The 27,790-nt window shown below is 45.6% G+C and overlaps 2 protein-coding genes across 10 annotated transcripts in view; one reads left to right on the top strand and one right to left on the bottom strand.

Moving 5' to 3' along the window:
• Window positions 1–1,899: 1,899 nt before the first annotated feature.
• Window positions 1,900–14,053, bottom strand: USP1 (ubiquitin specific peptidase 1). The gene is made up of 9 exons (XM_030455413.1): window positions 13,992–14,053; window positions 13,492–13,730; window positions 12,715–12,838; window positions 12,415–12,522; window positions 11,774–11,934; window positions 10,616–11,340; window positions 9,408–9,578; window positions 8,073–8,274; window positions 1,900–3,504 (listed from the first exon to the last, which is right to left on the bottom strand). Exons 2-9 carry the CDS (start codon window positions 13,659–13,661, stop codon window positions 2,781–2,783), a joined length of 2,385 nt encoding a protein of 794 aa, XP_030311273.1. The 5' UTR covers window positions 13,662–13,730; window positions 13,992–14,053; the 3' UTR covers window positions 1,900–2,780.
• Window positions 14,054–14,592: 539 nt separating this feature from the next.
• Window positions 14,593–27,790, top strand: part of KANK4 (KN motif and ankyrin repeat domains 4) — a 33,214-nt gene continuing 20,016 nt past the window's right edge. For 3 of the 9 annotated variants that reach the window (XM_030455428.1, XM_030455429.1, XM_030455417.1), the window contains exons 1-3: window positions 14,593–14,933; window positions 16,275–16,344; window positions 20,400–20,587. The gene's annotated coding sequence lies outside the window, so the exon portion shown is untranslated. Of the gene's footprint in view, window positions 14,934–16,274; window positions 16,345–17,200; window positions 17,283–18,995; window positions 19,117–20,399; window positions 20,588–24,433; window positions 24,512–27,790 lie in introns of those variants that run through there. The other 6 variants (XM_030455419.1, XM_030455420.1, XM_030455421.1 and 3 more) reach the window with 6 other exon arrangements.

The following is a 27,790-nucleotide window of genomic DNA, read 5'->3' as shown; positions in this document are numbered from 1 at the left end:
CTCTTTTGTTCCATCAGCCTCATAACCATGGTGGCACAGTGCTCTTGTTAGGGGTATCAGTCTCAGACCCCCATGAACACCACCCAGCACTAGTTCTGTAGCACAGGTGAGGAAACACCCCAGGAAAGCCTGCATGGAGTTTTTTGCTTAAAACAAACTACTCAACATCAGGCTTTCCCCTCACACACACTCAGAGCCATTTCAAAGGGCAGGGGTGGGGTTTACAAGGCTTTGGAAGCTGTGTGGGACACACTGGACAATATGAAGGAAGGAGGGGGTGGCTTTGCAAGAGTTATATGAAGGGGTGTGCAAAATATTTACAGTGTGAAAAAAGGGAAACAAGTCCCAATAGCCATGAAAGAATGAAACCTTGATTTGCAGTAGTTCTTGTCTGTTGTGTCTTCAGCTAGAAGAGCATCGATTTTGTTCCAGTTCTTGGACAAATATCCTTTGATCTTGCAGGGTGGCCCCATGTGAGCATGAAGCCAACTGGTTTATCAGTACAAATAGCTCCAAGTTGGAGTTTTTTGCGTAAAACTCAAGCATTTTAAGATGGAAAGCTGAGCTTGGGGAACCAACCTTTGCTTTCCATTGCATCAACCTACACCCCCTGCACACAACAGGCCATTAGGTGGCGAGGCTTTACCTGAGTAAATTAAAAAAAAAAACACCCCAGAATATCTTTTCCTAACCCAGAGAAGTGTTTTGGTTTTTTTTCCTTAAGCATATGCTAGTGTTTGCTCTTTTCAGCTGCCTACAAAGGTTCCTCTCTCAAGCTGTATGATATGATGGGAGACAGCTGGGTCTGTCTTGGATTAGCCTGTAGCCAGTATTTTGTTGAATATAATGGTATTTTGTTTCCTTGGAACACTTCCTGCTCCTGCAGTTGAATGAGAAAGATAAGTCCCAGGTCAGGTTTGGAAAAATAAACATTCATTTGCAGGCTGAAATTCAGCAGACAGTAAAAAAATAGCATTCTGTAAGGTGGTTTGGCTGCACTTGAAAGGTAAGATCAGTTTTTTGGGTTTTTTTTAATGTAGCTATTTCTTGGTTTAGACAATGAATTTTTATATGTTGGTGACAATGCTTTGGAAAAGGCAAGAGCCTTGATGTGCTTTTGATTCCAGATTTTTCTCATCTACAGAAGGTAATTGCTACAGCCATCCATTCAACAGGAGTTTACAAGCAACTCTAAATTTAGTGCAGCCTTTCTTGCAGTGTTTTCTGTTGACAGGACAAGCCCTCTAGACTGAAATACATTTTATTAGTACACCATCATCCAGATACACTGCCAAACCAAGTCCTGTACAGAAACCAGAGGGACACAATAACATGGAAAATGCAGGTTTTTTCACCAGTTACCTCAGTGTTTATACTACAGAGTAATAGAATGTAAAAAAAAAAGACAAAAACAAACCTTAAGTATTGCAGAGTAAACTAGGCAGAAGTTTCTAGGGCTTTTCCTGGGAGTAATATTTGTATTTGAAGTTTATATATATCCAGAAAACAAGGGCATACTCACATCTTGTGTCTTTCCATGTCTCTGCAGCAGCCCTCTGTCATTCCATCCCTCTAAGGAACTGTTAATTTTTTTAGGATTCATCTGAACATTTTAGCATCTAAAAGGTGACTTGGGATTTTGATCTCTACTCTTTAGTGCCAGACATTTCATTTGTGTTTAGAATAATCTTAGTTTTCTCTTTCCCCTTGCCTCTGAACCTTATCTCCAGTCACTCAAACTAGGATATGCTGTACAAGAACCAGTTAAAAAAAATGGAGAATTATTTTTAAAGCACTTTCCATCTTATCTTTCTCTTCGTTTCCCAATCTTTTTGTAACAGTGCCCAACCACTTCTCACTTCCCACTTTTCCCTCTCCAAACACAAAAGTCTGATCTAGTTATCTGGGATGCATATCATAAAGTTTTTATTTCATATATACATTCTTAACAAAGCATCAAAGCCAAACGCTTTCCTTTTCCCACATCTCAGTGAGCTCCAAGTACAAATTAACTGTCACAAGATCACTGCTAAGTTCCAAATCCACCCAAACAGATATGCATAGAGAGGGCTTTACTCTTGAAAGTACAAAATTATTTTAATTACACTACACGCTCCCCCCCTCTTTTTGGAAGTATTAATCACACCTATTTACACTTCGCCCACTGAACACCTATGCAACAAGATGCAAATTAGGCCATTCAAACATGTCTATGAAGTTCAGTCCCTTCCAACACACTAAACAAGGTTACAAGACCCTTTGCTTCTGCTTGGAGTTGCACTCAGCAGTGGAGAACTGGAGAAGGAGAATAAACCACATCAATTACCCAAAGACTAAATAAGAAGCATTACTTCCCAAGTTACAAAAATACACAACTTCTGATGAAATTCACTAGTTAATATACATTTACTCCAGAAGATGAATACAAATAAACTTTATTTAAAAAAAAAAAAAAAAAAGCTAATAATACAATAGGCATGTCTCAGACCTAGGGTTGTGTTAAAACCACTACCATGTGCTGTAGGCATCATTTAGGAACTCTACAAACTGGGATTCCTAAAAGGCAATGTCACTATTCTCCAGCATTAAAGTTATTGAGTTAAATTCTAGGTCATGTTTGTTAATTCAAGTTGAGCCACTTAACACCAAACAAAAAGACCAAAAACATTATGATCCAGTAGCTTCAAAAAACAAAACAGCTGCTTCTTCCAGGTAGTTTTGATGCAAATCAGACCAAGAGGTGTATGCAAATCCCTAATATTTACAGTCAGAATACAGCATCACTCTACAATTTTCTTATAAAACAGTAGGTAGGGAGTCGACGTGGATGAGGACGTGGGAGAAAGAGAATTCAGAAAGTCCTTTTCTTCTGTCACCTTGACTTCAGAGTCATCAAAAAGCAACCACTTCCCTTCATACTCTCTGAGGCTCTGCAGTAGGTACAGGGCTTTGTTTTCCAGTCCTCCGGCACCGTCCTGCTCCCGGGACGATGTGCTGCACCCCGCGCCCCCGGGGCTGCTGCTGGCCTCAGGGTTTCTGTTCTCAGTAACCATGTTGAGAAACTTCTCAGGGTTGGCTGGTTTGTTATAGAGGTCACAGTCAGGCTTGCTCTTCTGCCCCCCAAGAAGTCCCACAGCTTCCATGTTCTTTTTGTTCAGCACTTTACCCGGCTGCGCGTTCCCGTTGACTCTAAAGGAGACTTCGCCGTCGTCGTAGTCTTCGGCGACAGTTCTTGCCTCCTCCTCGTTCAGTGGCTCTGGTTTAATGGTTTCATACATTTGGTCAGTGATGAAATTGCCCTTATCCAACTCCAGGCTGTTCAGGTCTGTGATTTTGACTGAAGCTGTGTAGTGTCCACTGCTGATGGTGATGCCGCTGTGCATGACCACGGCGAACAAGCCGTAGGTGTCGTTGGTGGGCTTGGTGCTCCATTCCTCCAGAGACAGTTTGAGGGGCGTCAATAAGGGAGTGTTTATCTTGGACAGACCACCATAGCAATCAAACCTTGAGAAGAAGAATGAAGTTAGACCTCTTGCCATAACAGCTGACAATAAATACTGCTTTAAATGGCTGCTAGGTGAGGCTTTATTCTTCTATCAAAAGCACCCAGGTGATAGGAATGTAAGAAGCTGCTCACTTTCTAATTTGATTCTCATCGTCTGCCCCTGGCACCCCTGTCCAGTAAAGACATTTCTATCAGTATGTATAAAACTAAATCTTGCAGCCTAGGAACCATGTTGAATGTTTAGAGGGTCCCTTCTTCTCAAGTACTGACTGAAGAGAATTTTTAATTAGTGATGATAAGAGGAGTGAACTTAATCAGTTATCACTCATGCTTCTATGCATGAATACTCCCAGACACCACCCTGATTTCCAGGTTTTAAGGTTTCCCCTTAAAGCTCTTCAACAGCCAAGGCTGAAATAAGAAGGGCTGGTGAGTAATTTAATAGATAAAGGAATATAAATCTATTTTAATTTAAGTTGCTTTAATGTCTGAGATCTTTTTCTCAGATCCCCTAATGCACAACAGTACTGCCAGAGGGGACACACTGCTTATCTAAGAATGATTAAGTTACTACCACTTGTGAGTTACTAGCAGTTCTTCATTAACTGTCCTATGTTACTCATTTATTTAAACAATTATCTAGCTGATCTACTTTGGAAAAGCATCCAGTATGCCATAAATATTTACCATTTTGTTCGTAGTGCACAAGTTTACAACAAGAAAAGTTTTAAGTTCTTTCGTTACAATCTTCTGAAGAGTCTAAAAAGGAAATAAGTATCAGGCCTTTCACATCATGCTGTGCTGGCCTCCTTGAGTGACTGTCATCTTACATGGTTTACATATTGCATCAGCCCAGTTTAATTAATCCCTTTTTTTAAAGGTATGTTAAGATGTCCTAATAGATTCTGTCTTGCTCAGCTTTTAAAGGTGGTGCAGGGAAAGATACAGGGACAAACCCTGTAGAACTTTGGTTCCCAGGAGCTCAGCACTCTCATTCAACTTTCACTTGACCATAAAAAAGAAAACTACCTTTGCTCCAAGGAAACCACAGATACAGCCCAGCAGGATAAGCAGAACTGCAGTAACTGAATATTACTTTTAGTTTACTGGGTCTAGTTTTGATCCTGCTGTGCTTCCAAACATTCCACAGCCATAAACCCTTATGAACATAAATACATTTACACAGACACAGATGTCCTCAGTCACTCAAACCTAATTAATCAAAATCTAATTTTAGAGCTAGGCTTATCATAAACATCGGGCTACACCAAAAGAAACACAAAAGAGCATAGAATAGGAAATAGAAAAACTAAAATCTTCTGAAGATCCCTATTATGAGGAGCCAGAAATAGAGATATTCAGAAGAGCCTCAAGAAACAGAAACTGCTTGCTGATCTTCTAGATCAGAAATCCAGTTCAACTCAAGCACATTAGGACAACCATATTAACAGAAAACATGAAAAAAACCAAAACAGGCTCTACCTTTTTTTCTGAATGAGATCCAGCATCAGAAAGATTTGGAGAGGAGGAAATAAGAGAGGAAATCTTTTCCTATTAGCTTTTTGTTCTTCTTAATGATAAGAATCTGAAGACAGAAAAATTGCATGCCAAGTACTCTGCCTCCTCTGACTGATGCACAGAAGTTCACACACAACAAGTGACTGCTGCAGTTTTTGAGGCTGGAAATTGGTGGGACTTTACCCACTGAATTAATGCCCCAAGTTATTACAGACCCTTAAAGATTTCAGCTGTTTTACTGCAATGCTTTTAACACACAAGGATGCAAAATACCCCAAATACAGATTGCTGATTGCAGCAGCACTGCTGTCACTAATTAACAAATGTAATTGTTACAAAACCTGGTGGTTTGGTTTGTTGTTTTTTTTTTTAAATAATCACCTGCTCCTACCTGATACTGCATCACAAGAAAAAAAATCCAATTTCCCCACCAACTGTTAAATTTATAGAGTGGAAATTAGACATTACCAGTTACACATTGATTCCTAACAGCTTCTCAGTCAGAGCACACGTGGCCCAGCATTTTTTTTCTCCCCACACACATACTTGCCAAAGAGAATTACTCAACCCCAGGCAAGTAGATTTTCACACTGGCTGCTTTATTTAAAACAAACAACACTTTGCAAGCCAGCATCTAGACAAGATGAAGGAAATCCCTCCTTTCTGCAAACAAACATTAACATTGCCCTTCCCCTCTGCTTCACTTCTCTTGATTTAAAATTCAGTCCTCAGAACACTCAGTAGAGCACACCTGAGAAGCAGGCAAGATTTCAGTTTTTATTGATGCTAAGAGAAGTTGTATGAAGGTTCTGAGTTTAAAAAAAAAATCTTAAGTTTGAGGCCAGCAAAACAGTCTGTTGTTACTTCTAGAGCAAACCACTGCAATTGTGTGTCTATGAGGAGAGGATTTTTTTATGATAAATATTACAAGTTTATATAAGTGAATTAGATAAAGCTCCATCAAAGCTCATGGTGAGTGACCCTGGATATGATGGAGTCAGCCAGTGCTTTGGGTTACCAGCTTCAGCTCTTCCCCATTTACTTTGCAACTGTGCTTTATCATCCCAAATCAAGATGAAATTACATGGCTTTTTCCAAAATAAAACCGGGGAACAAAACTTGTGGCCCAAGCCAAAAAGTGGGGAACAACCTCCTAAGAACTTTCAGCTTCATCACTGACTTGAGTTCTACATTGCATTTTTCCACTCTGAATTCCTTGATCTCTGGCACTTGGCAGAACATGTCATGGTTGAGAGGAGAGATGAGGAACACCACAAAAGCCTGGATTCAGTCTGACCTGGGTACAGGTCTGAGCGTTTTCAAGCAAGGACCTGAAGACTACACCAGGACAGAAGAGGTAAGTGATCCAGGTGATGGTTGGAGAACCTGCAAGCACTTAGAGAAACTAAAAAGTAGCAAATGTAGGAGCAAACCCAGGATAATATCCAGGTTTCCTTTCAGGTGGACATCTCGTGTTGGTATTTTTTTTGAATAGCCTACAGTCCTACCAGGACACCATCTCCCATCAAGGGCTACTCAGTAATATCACTGCAGTTTTTACAAGTGTGCAGCTTTTTCTCTGCCTTGTTGTGAGAGTCAGGTATTACATAGGACAATGAAAATAAGATCCTGTATCTTACAATCCTAGACTTGTATGAAGAGAAGTCAGCAGACATTACAGAGACAAAGGAACTTTCCTTTCTACTTGGTCAGAAACTGAGACACTCCTAAAAACAAGGAGTGTCCCTCCCTAACACAGAGGGAGAATTTAGTTTTACCAATCTCAGCAAACTACCTGTAAAAGTATTTTAATAGCATCCTGAAAATCCTTGTTTTACAAATCTGATTTTCACTGACCACCCAGTTATCAACACTTCTTTAGAGAACATCCTGAGAAATCATCTGCCAACTTCTGCCTCTCTCTGTGCAGTGCCAAAGGTCTAAAATACACTTCAAGGTCCAATATAATATTGGTGACACAAATGTTACAAACTCAGTTCCATGGAAGGCCCTGTGCATCAGCCTTCCTGCTGGCAAGGGGGTCTGAAAGCCAACCTACAAGAAAATGCAAAGCACAGGGAACCAGGTGGATAAAAGGCAAAAAAAATTGTGCCTCAATAATGTACTGCACATCACAGAGCAGCTGAGTTGAAATCAGAAGTTGAAAATACAGGGCCAGCCTGCAAATGTCACCAGAATTGTAGAGGTGGTTTCCAAAATGTAATTAACTGTGTAACAACATTCTGAAAGACCTGGGGAAATATTTGATAGGTTTAAAAGCTTCTCCTGATGAACCTGCCTGTCATTTGTCATTGGTTGAATGTCAGTGGAGAAACAGAGTTTACTGCAAAATGCTGCATGGCAGTTGTCACAGCACTGTGTCATTTGTGTACAGAACTCTAGGGACAGGCTTGGGGTTTTTTTTACTCCTAAAGAAAATCCCTCAGTTCCTAACAATGAAAAAAAGGTAAAAAAAGCTCTCATAAGAATAATATCTTTTAAAAAATTAAAGATTTCTACAGTAGCTAATGTCAAATCCATAGTTCAGCAATTGGTATTATTGTATTTTTAAAGGTGATCAGTTTTTCTATAATGTGCATTAGCTCTTCAAAATGTTTACCTCCTGGTTTACTGTTTTTCTGAATTTCAGTACTCACATTGAGGGAGAAACCAAACTACTCCTAGCCACGACCCTAAAATCCAAATCTGTCCTCAATTACTTGTTCTGATAATGTACTTAAACCTGCCTCTAACCTCACACAGATGGGTGAGATTAAACAACATTTTAAGAAAGATCAGGCTATCAGGATATGGTGTAAGAATACAGAGAAACCCCTTTTTGCTGAGCAGTCTCCTGTGAAATTACATTTTCCAGGAGGTATTTCTGCCACTGGTGGTAAGAACAGAAAACCCCTACAAATCCAGGGGCTGTCCCCTCATTGATTTAATTTCAATCTAACAAAAAAATCTGCTTTGGGAAAAAGTTAGAAGACCTTTTCATCTCTTCTGATAGGATGTCCCTTCCAACAGCACAGGGTTTCATACTCACTCTAAGCCACTAGCAGCAAAGCACTTCAAATGAATTGTTATAACTTCAGGCATTTTATCGAATAAAAGGCTGCGCTCTGCTTCTGCGTAATGGTGGCAGTTCTCACAGAAATATTTATCCTCTCCCACAATTCTTTCCACTGAGGCAAACTGGGAAATCGCCCATTTCAGAGTCTTCATTTCTGTTTTTGGCTCTGGAGAAACTATAAAAGAGAATTGTTACATTCAGAGATGCTGTTACTGACATTCCTAAGGCATCCCACCACCAGAGCAACAAACCAGAATCTATCAGGTTAACAAAACTGGTAACAAAACCACCAGACAATACATTCAGTATCTAGGAAATAGGAAACAGATTCAGATCTTTGAACCATTGCATGAAGTGATGAAAATATCACTTCATGGATATTATTACTTAAAACCATCCAGTTTTCCCCCTGCTTGCCCCCAGCTCACATGCACTCATTCTGCTGCCACATCTGGAAGTTGGGTGGATGCCTCTGAGACCCAAATGTCACTGATGGAGACAAACTTCCAAAGGAGGTAAAAAGTTCCCTTCAGTTTTTACATTTTGCCTCCCCTGACAGCATCTCCACCCCCAATGACAAGGGGGATGGAAATGCTGCTGACAGCAGCATTTTACTTGTGAGCACCACCTCACACGCTTTACTCTGGAGTTCTTCAGCAAAAGGGGGAGGGTAAAAAATAGTAAAAGCTGCTCCAAATTACATCTGTGGGAATGAACATTATTTTCTTTAAAATTTGGAATGCTTCCTTTTGAAAACAGCTAAAATCTAGATATAGATTGTTTTGAAAATAGGTAAAACTTATATATAGTTAAATTTTGTGATAAATTCCAGAGGACTAGTAGCTGCAGAACAAATCCTATTAAGGTGATGACAGTTTCAAATATTGAAGAAAAACTCTTATTTTTTTCCAGTAAATTAACAAAAAAAGACCTGTTTTCTCATTTATTTCTGAGACCAAAATGTAGATATTTCTTATAGAATGCAGAAAAAGCAGAAGGATTTCTTATCCTGGAAGAAAGGGAAGACCCAAATACCTATTTATAAGCAGGAAAACGTGTACAGAAGTGCAGGACTGTAAGCAGTCTATCTTATGACCTGACATAATTTTAATACTGTCTGGATCTGTCAACATTATCAGTGCTGTGTTTCCAAAGTCTAAAGTTAATCAGGTCAAGAGATAACAGAACAGTCTCTAATTTTAACCAGCACAAATAGGAGCAGTGTTCCTCAGTAACTACAGCACTGTCCTTCCCCAGTGGCTGCCTGAAGCAGAAACACAGCCACAATAAGCTGAGACAATTACTTACTTTCAGAACTCTCTTCAGTTTTAGAAAGTTCATCTTCTTGCACTGGAACACTGATGTCCTGAAAGTCTTCTCTTCTTTCAGTAAAGCACTCACACTCCAAGCATCTTGTTCTCAGAACTAACTGGCCCTGGAACAGTTTCTCCACTAGTTCAAAAACAGCCAGTTCTGTACCTAGAGAAAACACAAACCAGATCACTTTCTCAGGATGCATTTGTTTCCAAAGCCACTCCACAATCTGGCTGTCCTGCTTGGAAAATCACTGTTACACACATGACCTTCCAGGGATTCCAGAAAGGAATAAAAAGAGCTGCTTATCCCATGCAGTTTTCAGGGTCTCATCTTGGAAATAAATAGGGAGCCTTCTGGCCCTCTCTCTTTTAAGATTTGGTTCTTATTTTATGCTTTAAGTGTGACACATTCTGAAAACGTGTCACCAGGCTGTCAGCCTCCTTCAAGGAGCACCACACTTGGGGTTTTGCCTGGTCTGTTTATTCTCAGTCTTCCAATGCTTTCTGAACTCGGGCAGTTTTTTGTCTAGTCTGCTGAAGAAATGCAGATAAAAAGATTCTGCAGTCCTTCAAATTCTTATAAAAAGTGGTGAGTGGATCAGAAAGCAAGTTCCAGATGAGTAAGTTCTGAATTCATACCAAAGCCCTTCCCTCAGAGGTGTCTTGTCTCATCAGAATGAACACAATCCATGCCTCCCAACCAACCAGCATGGACAATACATCCACTGTCCTTCCTACTCCTTGGGAATGCTGGAAATATGGAAGGACTAAGAATCAGGGAGGGAAGGAGAGACTTTTGTTTGTAACAACTTGGGACACAGAATCCTGGCCAACAGGGTTTGACTCTGTTTGCTCCTGACAATGGTTTTCCTTTACATCTTGAATCCACTTGCTATTTCTATGAATGACAAAACTCTGATAATACAAACCTGGTAATATTCTGCCTTTTTTATACTGTACAATGATTAACTAATGTTAAAGAAATAACTCTTAGGATCTAAGCTGAACGGGAGGCCTATAAACATAATTACAAAGATAAATAAATGTAAATTCCCTTTCAAAAAAAACATTTTTTCCATTCTGGAAAACACAGTTTTGTACTTGAGAGCTCTGCTGGAGCTGCAGTCTGAGGGCTGACATCCCACACACAGAAATTGCTTAAACCCTCCTAACTCCAAGCCCATATTCTTGTTCACCAACCTTCCTGTTTTGGTTCTTTCTCAGTTCCTTTTTCATTATGGCTTCCCACAGGAGATGCTGGTTCCCGATACTCCTCTTTAACAGTGTTACCATTCTCACACTTTACAGATGACTCTTCGAGCTCACAGTCATCACACTCTTTCCCTGGGTCTTTGGATCCCAAGCTTGTTGTTAACTTCCCTAGACTATAAAATTTAGACAGAATGCTGGGCTGCTTGCACGAAGATTTCAACCAGTTCAACCGAAGCCGCGACTTCTTCTGCGTGGGCTTGGTGCTCTCGTTTTCACTGCAACACTTGGCTATGGCATCAGCTTGATTTTCCAGCTTCTCTCCCGTGGCTTTCCTCTTGGACCTGGTTTGTCTTTGATTTTCTTCTGCTGCAATTTGCTCTTTTGACACTTTGGATTTTTTCTTTGCATTGCCACCCTCAGCATCGCTTTTTCTTTTCCCGTTTCCCTTCAGCAGTTTCTCTTCAGTTCCCTCTCCAACCTGGCTGCTTGCTACATTCTCCTCCTCTTCCTCCTCCTCAGGGTTGGCAGTTCCATTGCTCTTGGTATTTTGAGGAAGTTTGTCCTCCACTTTGGCTGCAGGCTCTTCCACGGGCAGTTTGTTCAGCTCTTCCTTCTTCAGCAGCTGACAGGTTTCTTGGATGTTCCCCAGGATACACTGCAGAACCTCCTGGGCATCGTGCTGCAAGTAGCCTTCATACATGGGGTTCAGCTCTCTAGTAAAAGCAAACAGGCAAAGCAATAAAGACTGTTTATTCTTTGCTAACCAGCCCAATGAGGGATTTAAATGAGGGGATTTAGATGTAAAAGCAAGGCAGGATCCTCCCCAAGCCTGGAAAGAAGTCCTCTCTGTCACAGATAGCCCTGGGAAGCTCCAGCCTTTAACAGACATCAGCTTCAAACTCAGGTCCACTGCCACACCTAAGGCTCAGCACTGCTTGAAATCCACAGCTGGGTTTACAGTGCATTCTTCCAAAAGGAAAACTTACTTTTGAGTTTGTCTCCCAGGGCTAACAACAAACACAAAAACCTCCTATAGCCACGCCCCAAATTTAAGACCATCCACCTCCCCTGAGTCCCTGATGCTGTGCTGTACAGTGACCTCAAAACTGGAGGTGAAAAGCTCTGACAGTGTGCTGCAGATTGTACCTCAGGGTGTTCAGCAGCCTTCGTGGCTGAGTGGCAAGTTCATCTGTGTACTTCTCTGGATTTAAGAGGAAGCTGGCTTGAAGCTGCTCCACGGAAAGAATCAATGAGTGCAAGCTGCAGATGAGCTCATAACTTGCCACTGGATCTTCTTTACAGTTTCCCTGCAACAGGAATATAAAAAGAAGAAAAATACTTTAGTTTTGTCTGTAGCAAGTGAAAACTTTTGCTCTCCTGCCCTCAGTCTGCCAAAAGAGGGTTGACAGATTTGTTGGCTATGGGCAACAGGTGAGATTCAGACCATATAATCCTTTTCTGCCAGTACAAATATTAAGCCAGACTACCTAGTCTCTTAAAAACTCAAACCATCTTTGCCCAAACTCCTATTTCCACCCACTCAAATAATTATCCACTACTTCCAAAATTTCTCCTGTTAATACTTCCAAAATTTCTCCTGTTAAACTTGAGATGGGTGCTTACAAGGTTAGACACTCTGAATGCTCAAGCTTGAACACAAGTTCAAAACAACTCAGAAGTATCTGTCCCTGACACAGCACTGCAAAACTTCTTACACAGAGAAGAAATCTGTTTGTAATCAGTTCTCATTGTGCTGCTGTGAAGGAATGAGTAGTGAGACCTGTTACCTTCTCTGCTTTTTGCTCTCCTTCATCCTTCAGAGATTCTTTCTTCTTTGAAATGATGTTATATAAATGCTTTACTCCAGTTTTAAAACCAGGGCAAAAATACAAGACCTGAAAGCAAAGAGTTTAAAATAACAAATGAATTGGCAGAGTAAGAAGCTGCTCAACACACAGAACCACAGTCACCTCCCAAGGCTGCAGCCCAGCAGGATTGTTGACAGATACTACACCCAGGCACTTTCCAGGTGTTACCAAACTTCAAACCTCATCCATTTCAGCTTAACCATCTCAATGCCACCTTACCTGGAGCACACTGTTGAGGTAACAGGTGTTACCCAGGTTGTTCAAGCCCACAAAAGGCAACATGTTGTCCTTCTTCTCACAGCTGAGGAGTGCAGGGGGCTGTGCTGCAGGAACCACCTGGTCACTGCATGGAACACAGAAAAGGGGGTGTAAGAGACACTCGTGGGGAAATGACTCCTCCTGGTATGGACAAGCAGTGAGACAGCACCAGACTGATGGAACAGACCCAAATTTCAAGTCTCCAGTATGTCTGTAATTAGCCACCATTAAGCAATTTAAATTTCCTCCCTAGCTGATAGATTTGCTGAGAAACACCCTCAGGAATTACAGTGAGCAGCACAACCAATCCCTTTCCCTCTAGCAGAAAGAACCCTAAAAACTCTGCAGTATTCTGACTGCAAGCCCCTGCTTTTTCATACACTTCCAGTAACTCAGCACTGGAACCACCACCTGACTTTGACATCAAAGTAACTTCTTCAACTTATTAACAACTTTTTGCCAGCCAGCTGAACAGCCCCGGTGTGGCAAGTTTGGGTTTTTTTTGAAGTAAACAGTTACAGAAACTCCTGGTCATGAGCAGCTGGTTCGGGTGGATTAACTTGGCTCCAGGGTTTCTTTACCAGGCGTCCCAGCACATAACTTCTGCTGGAACAGAGCCCTCCAGGGAGCCCTGAGGAACTTCTCTTTGTCCATCTCAGCAAACCCGCCTCCTCCTCAGCACCCGCGCAACTTTCCCGTAGAACCAGAAACGCCGAACCGGAGCGGAACCGCACGTACACCTCAGAGCCTCGGAACTCCGAACCCTTTTGTTCATTTTCCTGGGACTCCGTGAAATCCAGCGCTCTTTTCGCTTCCTTTTTTTGGAAAAGCTTCAACGAGAGCCTGTTCTTCTTACAAGGGCTCCCTCTGGCCGGTCCGGTGCTGTCACTCGGCAGAACCCCGGGCATCTTTCCTGGCGGGCAGGGGCGGGGAGAAGGCGGCCGGCCCGGCCGGGGAGCTGCTCCCGCCGCTCACACCTGCCGCACACACACGCACCGCCATTTACTCTCAGCGCGGGAAAACAGCGCGGCCCCGCAGCCTCCCGCCCCGGCTTCTCACAGCCACAGACACCCTCCCGCCATCTCAGCAGCAGCGCGGCCCGCACCTCCCACCCGGCTCCGCGCCCTCACGCTCCCGCCCGCCCCGGGAGGCCGCTCGCCGGCCCGGCCCGGCCCCCGTGAGCAGGCCTAGGGCCTGAGGAGCCGCCGGCGGCGGCGGACGAGCCGCTTTCTCCTCACCGCTACAGGCCGGCCCGGCGCAGGCCGCCGCCGCCGCCCGCCGGTTGCCATGGAGACCGCGGGGCGCCCCGGCGCCGCTCTCCCCACCACGGGAAACTTGGCGCGTTTTCCGCGCCGCCAGGACCCGCGCCCTCACCCCTCCTGGCGCCCAGGCGCTGGCGGCCGCCTCGCTCAAACGCCGGAGCAGAAGCTGCCGAAGACGACGGCCGGAACGGAAAAACCATGGTGCCTACGGGCGGCCCTGACCCCCGTCAGCTTGCGGCCAACCAGCGGCACCTCCGCGCCGCCCCGCTGAGCCCGCACCGGCTCCGCGCTTCCGCCGCCGCTGTCAGGCACCGCCGACGGGCAGCCCGCGGGGTCCTCGCCGCGCGGGCGCCGCTAACGGCCCGGCCGAAGGGCTCGGGGCTGGCGGGGCGGGGGAGGGGAGGGGAGGGGAGGTGGCCGGGCTGAACCATTCTGCCCAGAGCCCCCCTCTCGGGGCTGCGGTGGATCCGTCCGGACTTAGCCTCGCCCCTTTCACCGCCTCGGCCAATCACAGACAGAGGCGCGCGGGCTCGCGACGGAGCCGCTCGAGCTCCCCTGAGGGAACGGCTCGGGCGGGAGCTCCGATTCGCCGCTATCTCTCGTCCCGGTACCGGTTCTGATGCCCCGAACCGGGTCTGAGCGGGTCGGTACCGCCAGTTCGAGCGGTAAACAGGGCTGGTGAGCGGTAAACGGAGCTGGTGAGCGCTACGGGGCCGCCAGCTCCCCTCAGAGCCGCCGCCTCCCCTCAGAGCCTCCAACTCCCCTCAGGGCCGCCGCCTCCCCTCAGGCCGCCACCGCCCCTCAGGCCGCGGCGGTCTGAGGGGCGGCTCCGGAGAGGAAGGTGGGAAAGTTGGACTTTCCCTTCAAAGCTCATCTGCCCGTGTGGAAACCATGGGGCTGCCAGGCAAGATGGACGGGGTATGATGCGTTTTTTCCCCCCAGGCTAACTTTGTGTTCTAAAAAGTCTTTCGTCAGTTCAACCACAAAGGTGGTGGAATATGTTCCACTTGCCCAGGGAATGCTGCGGGGTCAATTTGAAGCCCCTGAGGTCCCATCAGGAGGTGCTAATGCTCAACGGAAAGAAGAGTGCGCTTTTATTTTTTAAATAATGATTTAAAAAATAAAAAATACTGAGATATTTTAAAGGTGTTGCAGCACAACAAAGGCTGCAGGCTGGGTCTGTTGGTGACAACTTCAGCAATGGGTTTGTGGCTTCAGTCAGTTTGAGGTCTTTACATCTACAATGGCTTCCATGCTTCACAAATATTTAGAAATTGTTCTTTGTCCGTGTAAGGACTGAACATTTTTCACAAGTTAGGGTGGTGTGAGATGGGAGAAACACCATGGAGGTGTAGCTGGGGTAATTATTTCTTAGAATACATGGGTTGGGGACATGAATTCTGTATGCTCTGCTGCCAGGTCATTATATATATTACATTTAATTATATTATTAAATAATATTTAAATATAAATAATATAGAAATTTAATATTAAATATAAATTACATTATTAAATATTATATATGTTGTGTCCAAAATTCAGCAATCTTGGAAAGATTTATCTTGAGAACTAAGGTTCTTGACGTGCCAATCACACTTTTTAGGCACTATTTTCAGGTATGTTAAAAGCTGAAACACAATTCCTTACAGCAATTACACACCTGTGGCTCAACAAAGGTTTTCTAAGCTACTAAGATAAAAAATACTACTTTTTGTAAGATAAAAAATGTTTTCTAGGATTAGTTTCTTAACCAGGTTGATGCCATCCCCTTGGCTTTGGCAGCCCTTCACTGTGGGGGCATTTACCCCCAATTTGAGCACTCTTAGAGCAGAGTTGAAGGACATGAGGACAAACTCCCTGTGCCTTCCCCAGAGTGCTGAATGCATAAGAGGCAGCCCCCAAATCACCCACAGCTGCCACAGACCCACACCATTTTCAAAGGATTTAGTCTTGCACACACCCCGGGGTGTTTAACTTCCCTCCCTCATGACCTGCATGCACCATTTTTCCCCCCCTTCTGTCTTGTAGAGCAACTTTGCAACTTGCTGGGTAAAATGTCCTTGTGCTAGAACAAAAATCGGAAGCTTAACACTTAAAAAAAACCACTTTTAAAGCAATTTTATTTTTAAAAGTACTTTGCAATCATTTTGGATGGTTTATTTTTACATGAACTATTACAGTAGATCAATATCCCTAAATATACATTGAATTATGGCAATATGTATGTGCTTACTACACATATTTTGCTCCCTCTTACAGAGTAATCCCCCTCGGATGCCTGTGCACAGACAGAGCCATCACCCAGCCAGCCTAGGTTCAACTCCTCCAGGTATACATTGACCTAAAGATTGATTTCCTTAGCTAGTGGGATTTCCAGAGCTCTGGAGTTGTCTCAGTACTGAGCTCCCAGAGGAAGCTGCTGAGTTTCCTGACCCCAGCTCTGCAGCATCACTTCTAGTTCCACTCCACAAGCATTGCCCTGAGTTCACCTCAGTTAACGGATACTCAGGACTACAGAAGTTCTTTTGTGGGCAGGGGTAAGGAGGTCTTACCCAGGTGGGTGGTGCTCAGGAGTCATGGAACTGCTTGGTTCCTTAAGAATGTTTCATGAAATGGTGCCAGTTGGAGTGGCCAGCTGTGGAATCACCTCACCCAGAGCTGGGAGGTGCTGGGCAATCAAGATGGTGGTGGCAACAGAGGGGTTTAATGAGGAGGATGAAATCTCTCAGGTGTTTGGGCCTTCAGTCAGTGCCAGCCTGGAATAAACTCCGAGACCAGTTGCTCCCAGTAGCCTCGTGTTGGATAAAAGACTGTTTGTGTTCTAGGATTTTACAGTCTGAGAATACAGGTGTTGGTGATCAGGTGTAGTGGTGCCCAAGAACCACCAGCTTTGAGCTGAAGGTTGTGAGCATTGACAGGCTCATGGTTTAACTTTCAGGTGCAGCAACTGAGGGAAAGAGGGAAGGCAGACCCTGGCAGGGAGGGTTTTTGCAGAGGCTGGGAGCATACACAGCTCTAACCATGGCATTGGTGGGGCTTTGTTTCCTCTATTACATTTTATTGGGCTAATGAAGTAGTCAGCTCAGGTTTAATAGGTATAACGATCATTTAAGTCAACAAATGAATCTGCCACACAACCAGTGCATCAAGTACTGAGACAGTGAAGTTCCTCTCACTCAGCACAGGTTTGGAACAAGCTTCACCTGCCCTTCTGTGCACAGCATGGGGGCTGTTTCCCCTCCAGAAAGGCCTCTGGGCCACCCCGTGGTGAGTCTGGTGTGCAGCCCAGTGTCAGGTCTCCTTCCTGCATGTGTTCTGTTTTTCCTACTGCTAATTTAATCTGATTATACATAAACCTTATCCTGCTCTAAATAATTTCTCTCCCTTAATGGACTCCCAAATTACTTCCTAATTTCCCATCATCCTTACTTTGACCAGACCATACCTACTTCATTTTATATCCTTAATTGTAAATTAGTTCCCTCTGGCTTATAAGGACAAAGTCAATATAATTGTAAGAGACATTCTGTCTGAATGATCTTTAAGTTTCCCCTGTCATCTCTATGGGAAACTGCTGACAATATACAGAGCATGATTTTTTTTTTTTAATTAAATTTTATATTCATTAAAGCATTAGTTGCTTTTGATTTTAGTGTACTTAATTTTAATTCTCGGCCATCAAATGGTGTGTTTGATGTCAGTGAAGTTAAAGCATTTCAGAATTTGGCCCTTTAAGCTCCCCCTAATTTATTTTTTTAACCATTGAAAAGGAGAGGTGAATTTTCAGGTGGTTCTTGAGTAGAAATAAGAAAGATGGAAAGGAGTGAGGTCAAGGAGATGAAGTGGTTTGGGTGGAAAGCCACAGGACAATAAATTGAGGACATGGCAGGGATGGGTCACCCACACCAAGTGATCAGCTGCACTTCCCCATAGAGGTGGCAGCAGGACTCAAACTGCCTTGTAAGGGTAATAACTTCAGGAGAAGTCAGGATTAATTCCCAGTATTTACTGTGCATTCCTGGAGGTGATTCCAAGTTGGATAACACCAGGTAATGTTTGGAGAATGAAATGAGGCTTTGCAATTAGCTAATTGTAACAAACCTTCCTGTTTTGTTCATGGTTGGGGTGAAATCTTAGCTGTGATTCTGTCCACTGGTTATTTTTTTACCCACCATTCTGCCAGGGTGCCTGCACAGCTCCATCCCAAACCCAGCCATCTGAAAACCTCCCTCCCCACCTACAGAACTACAGGAGGCAGCTCTTGACTCAGTGAATCCCCCTCTTTCACCCTCTCAAATTTTTATGCATCCTCTTAAAATGCAGCTCCCAGTCACTAGTTAACACCAGGAAGTTTTTCCAGCAGAAAAATGTTCTGTTTAAATGTAAAGAAATGGGGATTTTTTTTTTCCTGTATCTCTCCAAAAATAGAGCAACACCTAATTAAATATTTATGACAGCTTAGAATGCTCAATAAAGGAACTGTTGTCTAGGAGCCTCCAAAGCTTCTGCTTCTTACAGTGAAGGAGTGTTTCAAACACAGACCAAAGAGGGAGCAGGTGCAAGAGGCAGGAATTGCATATGTATGGTCCTGTAATCTTGCTCTAACGTGCCAGATTAAAGTATGTCTGATACTATAGACTTTCACAGCCATGTGTTATAAAAATAGCTGTGCTGGGAAAGTAGAAATCTCCATGGACATTGCCAAAAATAACCACATGAAATGCCTGGAAAGAGCAGATTCCCTGGAGGTGGGATTTCTGGACTCTTGGAGGAAGTCTCTAGTCCAGAGCACTGTTCCCTGCAGGAAAAAAAAAAGCCAAACCCTCCACAAACTCTATCTGTTGCTCAATTACAGCAGCTTCCAAACCCTGCAGCCACAGGCCTGCAAATCTGTCAGGGTTCCCATCCTGTCAGATTTTTTTTCTGTGAATTTGGTGAGCATTGTGCAAATTGTGTGCAGACAACGTTCTCTTTCAGCAGGCTGGGATCACCCAGGCACCTCCATGCAGGAAGCTCCTTCCTCTTCCCTGGGCTCTCCACTGCTCACATTAGCAAAACCTGTTTCATTCCTGAGGAATTCTTGGTGCCTGCAGCAGGAAAAGTAAGAAACCATTCACAAAAGTGAGAATATTGGGTATAAAATGTCAAGGCAGGTCTGGCTTCAGGTGGAAGGGATAGAAATGAATATTTAGGGCTGGCTGGTGATAGTTAATGCTGCTCTGCTGCCTTTCACAACCAGAAACACAGGAACAAATTCTCTGGCTCTGCTATCCTGGAAAGGAAATCTGACTCTTCCCACAGCAAACAACTTGGGACCATCACAAGCCCTTAATGATTCTTGATGAACTACATCTGCTTGCAGAGGATCTCAAATCACTTCATAATCCATTATGAACTTCAACACTGTCCTGTCAGTGCACGTGGGAACAGTTTGAGTGCTGCAGAGACACAATCCCTTTGAGAGAGGTGCCTCTCCAGGGCTTTTCCTGTTTTCTAGAAACTCAAGAGGATGAATTTTGAGCAATTTGATATCAGACTGTGGGGCTGAGGCAGCTGCAGAGCTACTGTCTCAGATCAAGGCTGGGAAGTTACTCCAGCTCCAGTCTCTCCTGTGTAAAACCTAGCCCAAAAGCTTGATCTGTGTGGGTGGTGTTTTGTTTTTTCTTTTTTTTTTTTTTTTTTTTTTTTCTAGAAGACTTTAGATTAGGCATCCTTTTAGGAAAAGCAGGAAAAAATAAATCAGAAGTTGCTAGAGTTCTGTAAACTCCATGGTAAAGCTCCAAACATGACCTGAGCTCCAAACCATGAGCTTGTCAGGATGTGCTACTCTGTGTGGGAGAGTTTATTGGTTTTGAGATGGAGATGTACAGCTCCTCATACCACGGGTTGTATGAGGCCTTAGTTTTCATTTCTCTCTCTCTTAATTCAGGAGGAAACACAGTTGGATGTGAGCTGTGAACTTGCAGAGTTCACATGCATCTCTTACACCTAAGAACAATAATTACAGCCATAACACAGAGATAAAGCAGAACAGTTTGTAGCAATAGAAACGTGTGGTTCTGTACACTGAAAATCTGCAAGATGGTTCTGTGGCCACCTGAAACAGAACATTTCTCCTCAAATCTCTTTGACAGCTACATTCAGTACTGCAGAAAACTGTGATGTTGTCCAAGTGGTCCCATTGCATTGTTAGGGGTGCTTTCCATGTATTTTGTCTGTCTCTTCATCTTTCCTTTCACAACTCACAGCCCTGCTGCTCAGTTTAATACAACATCCATGGCTTTGCAGGTAGAAGAGGCAGCACAGTTTGGCTGGAATTCAAATGAAAAGCCAAGTCCTATATTGCAAGACATAATGAAAATAAAATCTCTCCCCATCTCGTAGGTTGAAGTAACATCTCACAGAGCTGAATCTCACCTCTGGAAGCAGAGAGAGGAGGACACAACCTGCACATTGTTGGACCATCTGCTGATTGACACACCTAGAACAGATTTTCTAATTCTTCTTGAGCCTGGATGGATGGATCCACATCTAGAGACATGTGACCACTGCTATAAAGGTTCAAGATTCAGGTGAGCACTTGTCCTTTTTTAAAAAATCAAACTACAGTCAGCCCTCCATAGCAGAGCCACTCCTGCTAGGGGTTTAAGGAATTACACAGCAAAGACTCTGTGACTCCAGCCACATCAAGAAGGGAACTGCAGAACCTTTTGTGTCCCTGCAGGGCAGAGCAGTCTCCACCAGCTGCTGTCACAGGCAGCAGGAGCACCTGGAGAAGAGGTCTGGCCTCTGCAGCCTGTAGGATGCTGCCTGCAGGTGCTTGTGGTTGATGTCTCATAGCCCTCCAGACAAAGTCTGTGGTGTGCATGGGTCTCTGCCCAGTCATATTCCTCAGAATCCATCATTCCTGTCAGGATGATGCCCATCCCAGTGACTCAGTGTATATTAAAATCAAACACAGGGCTTTGCTGCTATCCAAGGCATTGTAATATGAGTGAAGATCAGCCCAGGGTACACATCCCCTCTGTGTTCAGTGCTGAACACAGCTCTCATCTTCTCTGAGTAACCTTTGAGCAAACTGTTGGTACATAGGCATGGAGCTCCTTGCAGGCTGATTTACTCTGATTTACCCCTGCAGATGCCCCCTTTCTTGTGACACAGTTCCTGCTCTAGACCCATGCTTGCTAAATGCAGTTCTGTGTAGTGAATTTCACTCTTTTTTAGTGTGGAAACAAAAAATGCTATCACAACCTAATAGATAATAAAGAGCTGGGGACTGGGATGACTGGCAGAAAACAGGAACAGAAAATACAGCAACGAGAGTAGATTTATGGAGAAATAATTGTACTTTGCAACATGTACATTTAACTGAAATAAGAATTTATCTTTCTGTGAGTTGATTTGGGCTCTCTAGAAACAAATACCTGAGTTCCAGTTCTGGCTGCACCAGTGCTGACTGCACCATAAGCAGCAGAATTTCTTGTTGGTGCTTGCCAAGAGGTAGCAATTTGTTTTAGGCAAAAGAACCCTATAACAGATTGGTTTGTCAGGCATCACGTGGGGTGATGTGAACGTTATGATCCATGTGCTGTAAGAAAACAAAACATTTTCCTGTTCCTCTCTGGGAAGGGTTGGATGTGCACAGCCTGGGGCAGTGGGGTGCTGGTGGCATTTGGATGAGATTGAGGTTGGTTCCTGGAGGTTGTATCTTCTTCTCCTGGACTCCAAGGTCACATCTATCTTGGAGCTGCTTAGATTGGTGTTTGTATTCCTGGAGCACCCAAAGATTTGCAGGAATATCTGTGCTCTGAGGTGGGAGCCTGTAGCCGCATGCAGGTGGATGGGGAAGGATTTTGGCATTCAGAAACCACACAAGGCAGGTTCTGTGAATGCAGCAAAGGGGGAGCAATTTCCAGAGAATCTGCAAAAATGTGTGTTGGCACCAGCATAACATTGTATAGAACAATAGTGATCTTGTACTGTGTTTCCAAAAGGGCTCAACCACAACAGCCCTTGCCCCATCTCCACAGGTTCTGAACACGACATTGGCTTTGCCTTCCTCTCAGCTCACTCTGCTCCTGGCTGCTCTTGGGAGCTGCAAGGAGAAAACCCCCCATGGAGCAGGTGAAGGAAGTGTCTCCAGGAGGATTTAATGTCACCACTGGAGGGAAAATGCTTCCTCAAGGCATCCCTTCCCCATCCATACCACCAGCCACCCTCAGGGGGATTACAGCCCGCAGGAAGGTCTGGTGTTTGTCTTCAAAAACACATTTAGGAAAAGCTAAATCAGGTGGTGAAAGACTGTAGGAAACCACATTCTTCTTCTCGTTCTTTACCCCTCTCATCTTGACCTTTGGAAATGAGACCACTTCAAACCCAAGCTGGTGGCAGCCCTTGGGCAGGATCCAGCTTGCAGTGTTTCAGGCAGCAGGGCTGACCTCTTGCCGTGGAATTTCACCCAGTAAGTTCTGCCAGAGAAAGAAATCCTCCGAGTGGGTTGTCTGGCTTCTGAAGTAAATTTAAGTGCCTGTGGCTTGACAAATAAACATTCTGAAAGCACTTAATGACTCACAACCTCGCCTAAGAATAGCTGAACTTTACAAGACCAAGATCCATAGAGGAGAAGCTGGCCCCTGACACTGCTCGAGCCTGGAGCTGCAGGACGTGGTGGGAGCAGGGAAAGGGAGTGGCTGTGGCTTCACCCTCACTGCATTCCTGCCCTTCCCTCCTGGCAAGCTGCATCTTAGAGGCTTCTTCAACCACAGTGTGTGATAACCACCTGGGAGCTTTCCTCCACACATTCTGCTTTTAAAACAATTTATCATGTTTCATTTCTGCAAGAGTGCTCCCTGTTTATCCTGGTTCTTTGAAAATCCTGTTGTTCCCTTGGACTAAAGAGGGGTCAGAGAAGTTTTAGGCAGCTACATGTTGGACTAATAAGCATCTAACATTTCCTAGAAGGGAGATTCTTTGTCTTCCAGTTATCAAGAACATAAAACCTCAGTGACTGAAAAGGGGAATGGGTTTTGACTCTGTTTGACCAAAAAGTGGGACTTTTTGAGTAGCTGTTGCTTTCTCTTCTGGGGCATGCTTGCAGAAGTTTGCTTCTTAACCCCACACACACATTTCATAGCACTTTAATGTAACCTCAGGGAAAACAGACCAAAACACAAGTTCAGCTACATGTCTACAACCACAAGAGCTTCCTGTAGGTGCCCAGAGTTTCTGTTGCAAACGCTTGGTTGTTGTCATAAAAAGCTCAGGGGGATGGTAATGGTTTAGCTGCACCATCCCAGGAGCAGCAGGAGAGGTGCTGTGCCTTGAAGGCCATGACTGGCCACTGAAGTTGCTCAGGAACAGAAGAAAATACCCTGAGGATCATCTCCTGCCTCCACCTACCAGCAAGGCCAGGAAAAAAAAATATTGTTACCATGGTCCTACTCTTAGAGGCCCTGCCAAAATAACCTGAGCCTGGGTGCTGTGAAGGGTGCTCTGCAGCAGCTGGACCCCAACTCTCAGAGAACTCCAAGGGCTGTGGGATCCCTGTTGCTGAGCCCAGGCATGACCCCACACCATGCTGTGCCTTGGGGTGTCCATCCCAGCCACACACATTCCCACAGTGGGAATTCCCACCTATTCCCTTTGCCACCCAGGGGCTCAGAGCCTCCCCCCCACTCCCAGTTTTCAGCCTGGAGATGAAAGCCCAAGAGGTGTAAATTGCAGGTGGGACCACAGGAGCCTGGAGACTCTGCTCTGATTCACAGCACTTCCCACTTGGAGCTGAAAGGAATTCGGGTTCCTCCTGAAGGAAGGGAGGATCACATCCATTCTCTCACCCATCCTGTAGGATGCTGCTCACAGCCCAGATGGATGGAGGCTGTTGCCTTGCCTCTGTGTCTCAACATCTTTGAAATCAAAAGCTTCACCTAAAGCTGTAGGTTTTATTGCAGGTCACTGATTTCTGCCTGTCCCCAGAGCCAGGGAAAGAACTGTCACCACAGCCACGTGCTGCAATAGTGACGAGCACACACATCACATGGGGAGGTTCAACCCCCCCAAACTCTTGAGTTTTCTTCACATTTTCCACGCAGTCACGCGAAGGTTGGAGGCAGCGACATCAACGGGACCACACTGAAGGGCTGAGCCGCAGAACAGCTGCTCCAAATCCAAATTCTGCAGCCCACGGCCCGGCGCCACAGATATTCCCCCCCACACGACTTGATGTGCATCTGTGCAAACAGGATGAGGGCGAAAAGTATAAACAAAGCATTGAAGAGACGGGGCCGGCCCGGTACAATACCGCAGTCATCAGAAAAGGATAAAAAATATCTTTAAAAAAATGCTAAATTTTTTTTTTATGCCCCTCCTTTTGGCTCCCGGAGCCCATCGGAGGGGCGGGGATGGGCACGATCGTGCCCCGCCCCACCCCGCCCCGGAGGAGGCAGCGGGACCGCCGGTACCGGCGCCTTGTGCCCGCCGGGATCCGCCGCTCCCAGGTGAGGTCGCGCCGGGACGAGATCACCGGGACTCGGGTGGAACCGAGGGGAAAACGCTAGTCCCCCTGCCCCGGTGTTGCTCCGGGGGTGTTCGGGAGTTCTCGGAGGTGTTTGGGGTGCTCCTGGGGGTTGTGCTGGAGGAGACTCAGGGTGTGGGGGACTTTCAAAGGGTGCAGGGATGCTCCGGAGTGTGCTCCGGGGGTCCTGAGGGGTGTCCGGGACCACTTGGAAGGGTGATTCTAGGGGTGCTCCGTAGTGTGCTCCGGGGGTGGTCTGGGGATATCTGGGACCACTCTGCAAGGTTTTACAGGGGTGCTCCACGGTGTGCTCTGGGGGTTCTCAGGGGTGCCTGGGAACACACTCTGAGGGATGCTCCGGGGGTGCTTTGGGGTGTCTGGGAGCACTCGGGAGTGCTCAGGGGTGCCAGGACCTTCAAGGGGCTGTCCTGGGGCAGCAGCAGCAGTCCTGACTCTCCTGGGAAGGGAGCGTTTCCTAGAAGCACACCCCAGGGTGTGGGATGGAGGCCTTGCTATGTTAATTCCTTTTAAAAAAGTAGCAGAAATGGCTCTGCAATGGAGAGGCGGCTGTTTGCAGAGCGGGATGGGGGCACAGAGCCTGGCTGGGCAGCGGGCAGCAGAGAGAGGGCAAGAAAGCTCTGAGCCCCGACAGGACCCGTGGTGTTCGCTGTATGATGGTTGGGAAGAGCCCCCGGGCGATGTGGTGAGATCCCAGGGCAGCCAGAGCTGCATTTATCCTCCAAACCCAACCATAAATCCCTCCCCAGCTGTGAAGCTGTGGTTCAGACAAGCCCCAGCCCAGCAGCTTCCATGGCCGAGCAGGACCGCCAGCCTCCTGCCTCTCCCCTTTTCTTTTTGGCTTTGTCCGGACACAAACTCTTCGCTCCGTAATTAATTTCTGTCTCTAGCGAGGTTCGTGCTCTGGTTCCTTGACCCCCGTGTCCCGGGGGGGCTCGGCCGCGGCTCTGCTCGGGCTGCAGAGCGGGGCCAGGCTGGGCTGCGGGTTTCTACATCCTGGGGGAGGCCAAGAGAGGGGCTGCTCCAGCAGAGCGTTTGGCAGGGAGCTGGGGGACGGGCAGTGCCTCTCCCTCACAGGCAGCTTCGCCTTTCCGCAGCAGCCACCGCTGCCGGGGTATTTCTGAGCAGCCCGGCTCAGCCGGGACCGGGCGTGACCCGTGTGAGCACTTTCGTCCGCTCCCCGTTATCAGTTTGTGATTTCTTGCAGGCCTAAGGCAAAGACTTGCCAGGCTCTGACTCGGCTCCGGGTGAAATCAGAGTGAGTGTGAACGGGATTGCTGCCACCTCGGGGCGGACCATCCTCCGACATCCATGTAGAGGAGGCTGGATAGTCTGTGAGGAGATGGGTGGTGGCAGAAAGAGGGTTAAAGGATCTCAAATGCAAGTCCGAATGAGTTCAGAGTGGGAGCAATTGGGTTCTGCTCCAGGTGTGATGTTCACCATCCAGAGATGGAAGCAGGACTGGGGTTATCTCCTTTTCCTCACAGCTCTGGGATGCAGCACCTCCAGGAAGGGTTTTCCTTATCCAGAGGCTAAACCAGAAATAAAATATTTAAGCTCTATGGCCCAAATGAAGGCAGTGAGGACACAAAAATGTTGCATGTGGGGAAGGAGAGCAACCACAGCAAAGGGCAGAGAGAAGGGTGAAAAATAATCAGTGTTTGCCTTCATACCTGTTTTGCAGCCAGTTTCCCAGTGTTGTGTCTGCTTGTTTTGGGATGGAGTTAGTGGAAAAAGCTGATCTCTTAAGTGATTTCTGAAATGGTAAAGCAGAGGAGGGAGCCCATAAACTTGGATTTATTGTTGATTATTTATCACTTCAGCTGTAATATTTCAAAAATTAATATGTGTGCCTGATGGCTGAGGAATCTGGGGTTGAGGAAGGATCAGTGAATGGATTTATTAAAATAATCTTGCAACTGGCAGATGAGATGGGGGAGAGCCTGTTGCTGCTGTGGGTGCTGTTGCTCTCTTGGTGCAGCTTCCAAGCCTCTTGTGAATCAGAAAACCAGGGGCACATTCAGCTCCTTTCTAGAACATCTGATTATGGAGAAGGTTTTATCTCCTAGGTGCAGAAATCGAGCCTCTTATGCAGTGCTGGGGCTGTCCCATTCCTGTAGGAGCCACCCAATTCAGGGTCACAAAGGCACTCTTTGTCCTCAGCTCACTGAAATATACCCCCCAAAATATTTATTTGCCACTGAGCAAAAGCAGGACGTGGCTTCCCCTCAAGCAGCCTCTGCGTCCCTCGGCGTGGGCGCGTTTCGGGAGGGAGAGGTTTGGTCTCAAAACATCCTTCACATCAGGAGTGGTTTTGAGGTTCTGCATGTCAGAGGAATACAAGCTCATTCACAAGCTCATTGCTGGTTCAGGTCCCTCCCCTCGTGGTTTTTTACAGCTGCCAAATATTCTGAAAGTTGCATTTTTATCACCAAGTGTTATGCATCAAGTCTTTTCAAGGAAAGCTTTGGGAGCAGCACCAGGGGTGAACTTGTTAGAGAAGAAAATAAATGCCCCAGGGTACGATGGGGCTATGTGACTCTGCTTTGCTCAGGAGCACCAAAATACTGAGTTTTGGTCAGTCATGCCCTGACCCCAGCTCAGGAGTTGGTGAAATTCATGTGTCCAGCACTGTGCCTCAGAAAGCCTCGAGTCCTGTACATCCCAGGGTTTTAACAGTGCATAAAAAAGCAGTTGTTGTTGTTATTATGATAATATGCTGCCAAAATGGACAGTTTGGTGGCCAGAAATCAATATAAAATGGTCCTGTGTCTCTGGGGGGGACTGCAGTGGTTGCCCAGGGAAGAGGAGAAAAAAAGGCATGCAGAGATTAAAGCTTTCCTAAAGATACCTGGAAGTCTCACTTCCAGTGGGAGAGGACCTGTGTTGATGGTGGGGCCTTTACTGGGGTGAGACAGGACAGATACCAGATCTCCAGCTGGCTTTCACAACCACCAGTGCACTTTTTTGATGACTTCTTAGGTGTTGTGTTTAGAGACCCCTGTTAGTGTGTTGGGGTTGGTTTCTCCAGCTGCACAAATCCTGGTGTTTCATCTCCCAGTAAGCACCAAAGGATCTGGACATGGCAGAACCCTTCCTTCCCTGTGCTCCCATCTCATGTCTCAGCAAGCAGCCAAGCAAGATGAAAGTGGAAGAGCCTTTCCCAGCAAGCAGAAACACTTTGGTATGATGGTTCCTCTTCTCACCAAAAGGATGTTTCAGAAACACCCAAAGGATCCCATTT

This window comes from Calypte anna, chromosome 8, assembly GCF_003957555.1.
Source record: "Calypte anna isolate BGI_N300 chromosome 8, bCalAnn1_v1.p, whole genome shotgun sequence".
Classification (NCBI taxonomy): Eukaryota; Metazoa; Chordata; class Aves; order Apodiformes; family Trochilidae; genus Calypte; species Calypte anna.
This window is presented reverse-complemented; position numbering and strand designations above follow the sequence as displayed.

Bases quoted from the DNA above. Each gene is read 5' to 3' on its own strand.
- USP1 (XM_030455413.1), bottom strand. From the start codon at position 13,661: ATGCCCGGGGTTCTGCCGAGTGACAGCACCGGACCGGCCAGAGGGAGC. The intron at 12,523-12,714 runs GTAAGGTGGCAT...CTTTGCTTTCAG, and splicing joins ACCTCAACAGTGTGCTCCAG to GTCTTGTATTTTTGCCCTGG. The intron at 11,935-12,414 runs GTAACAGGTCTC...TTCCTGTTGCAG, and splicing joins GAGAGCAAAAAGCAGAGAAG to GGAAACTGTAAAGAAGATCC.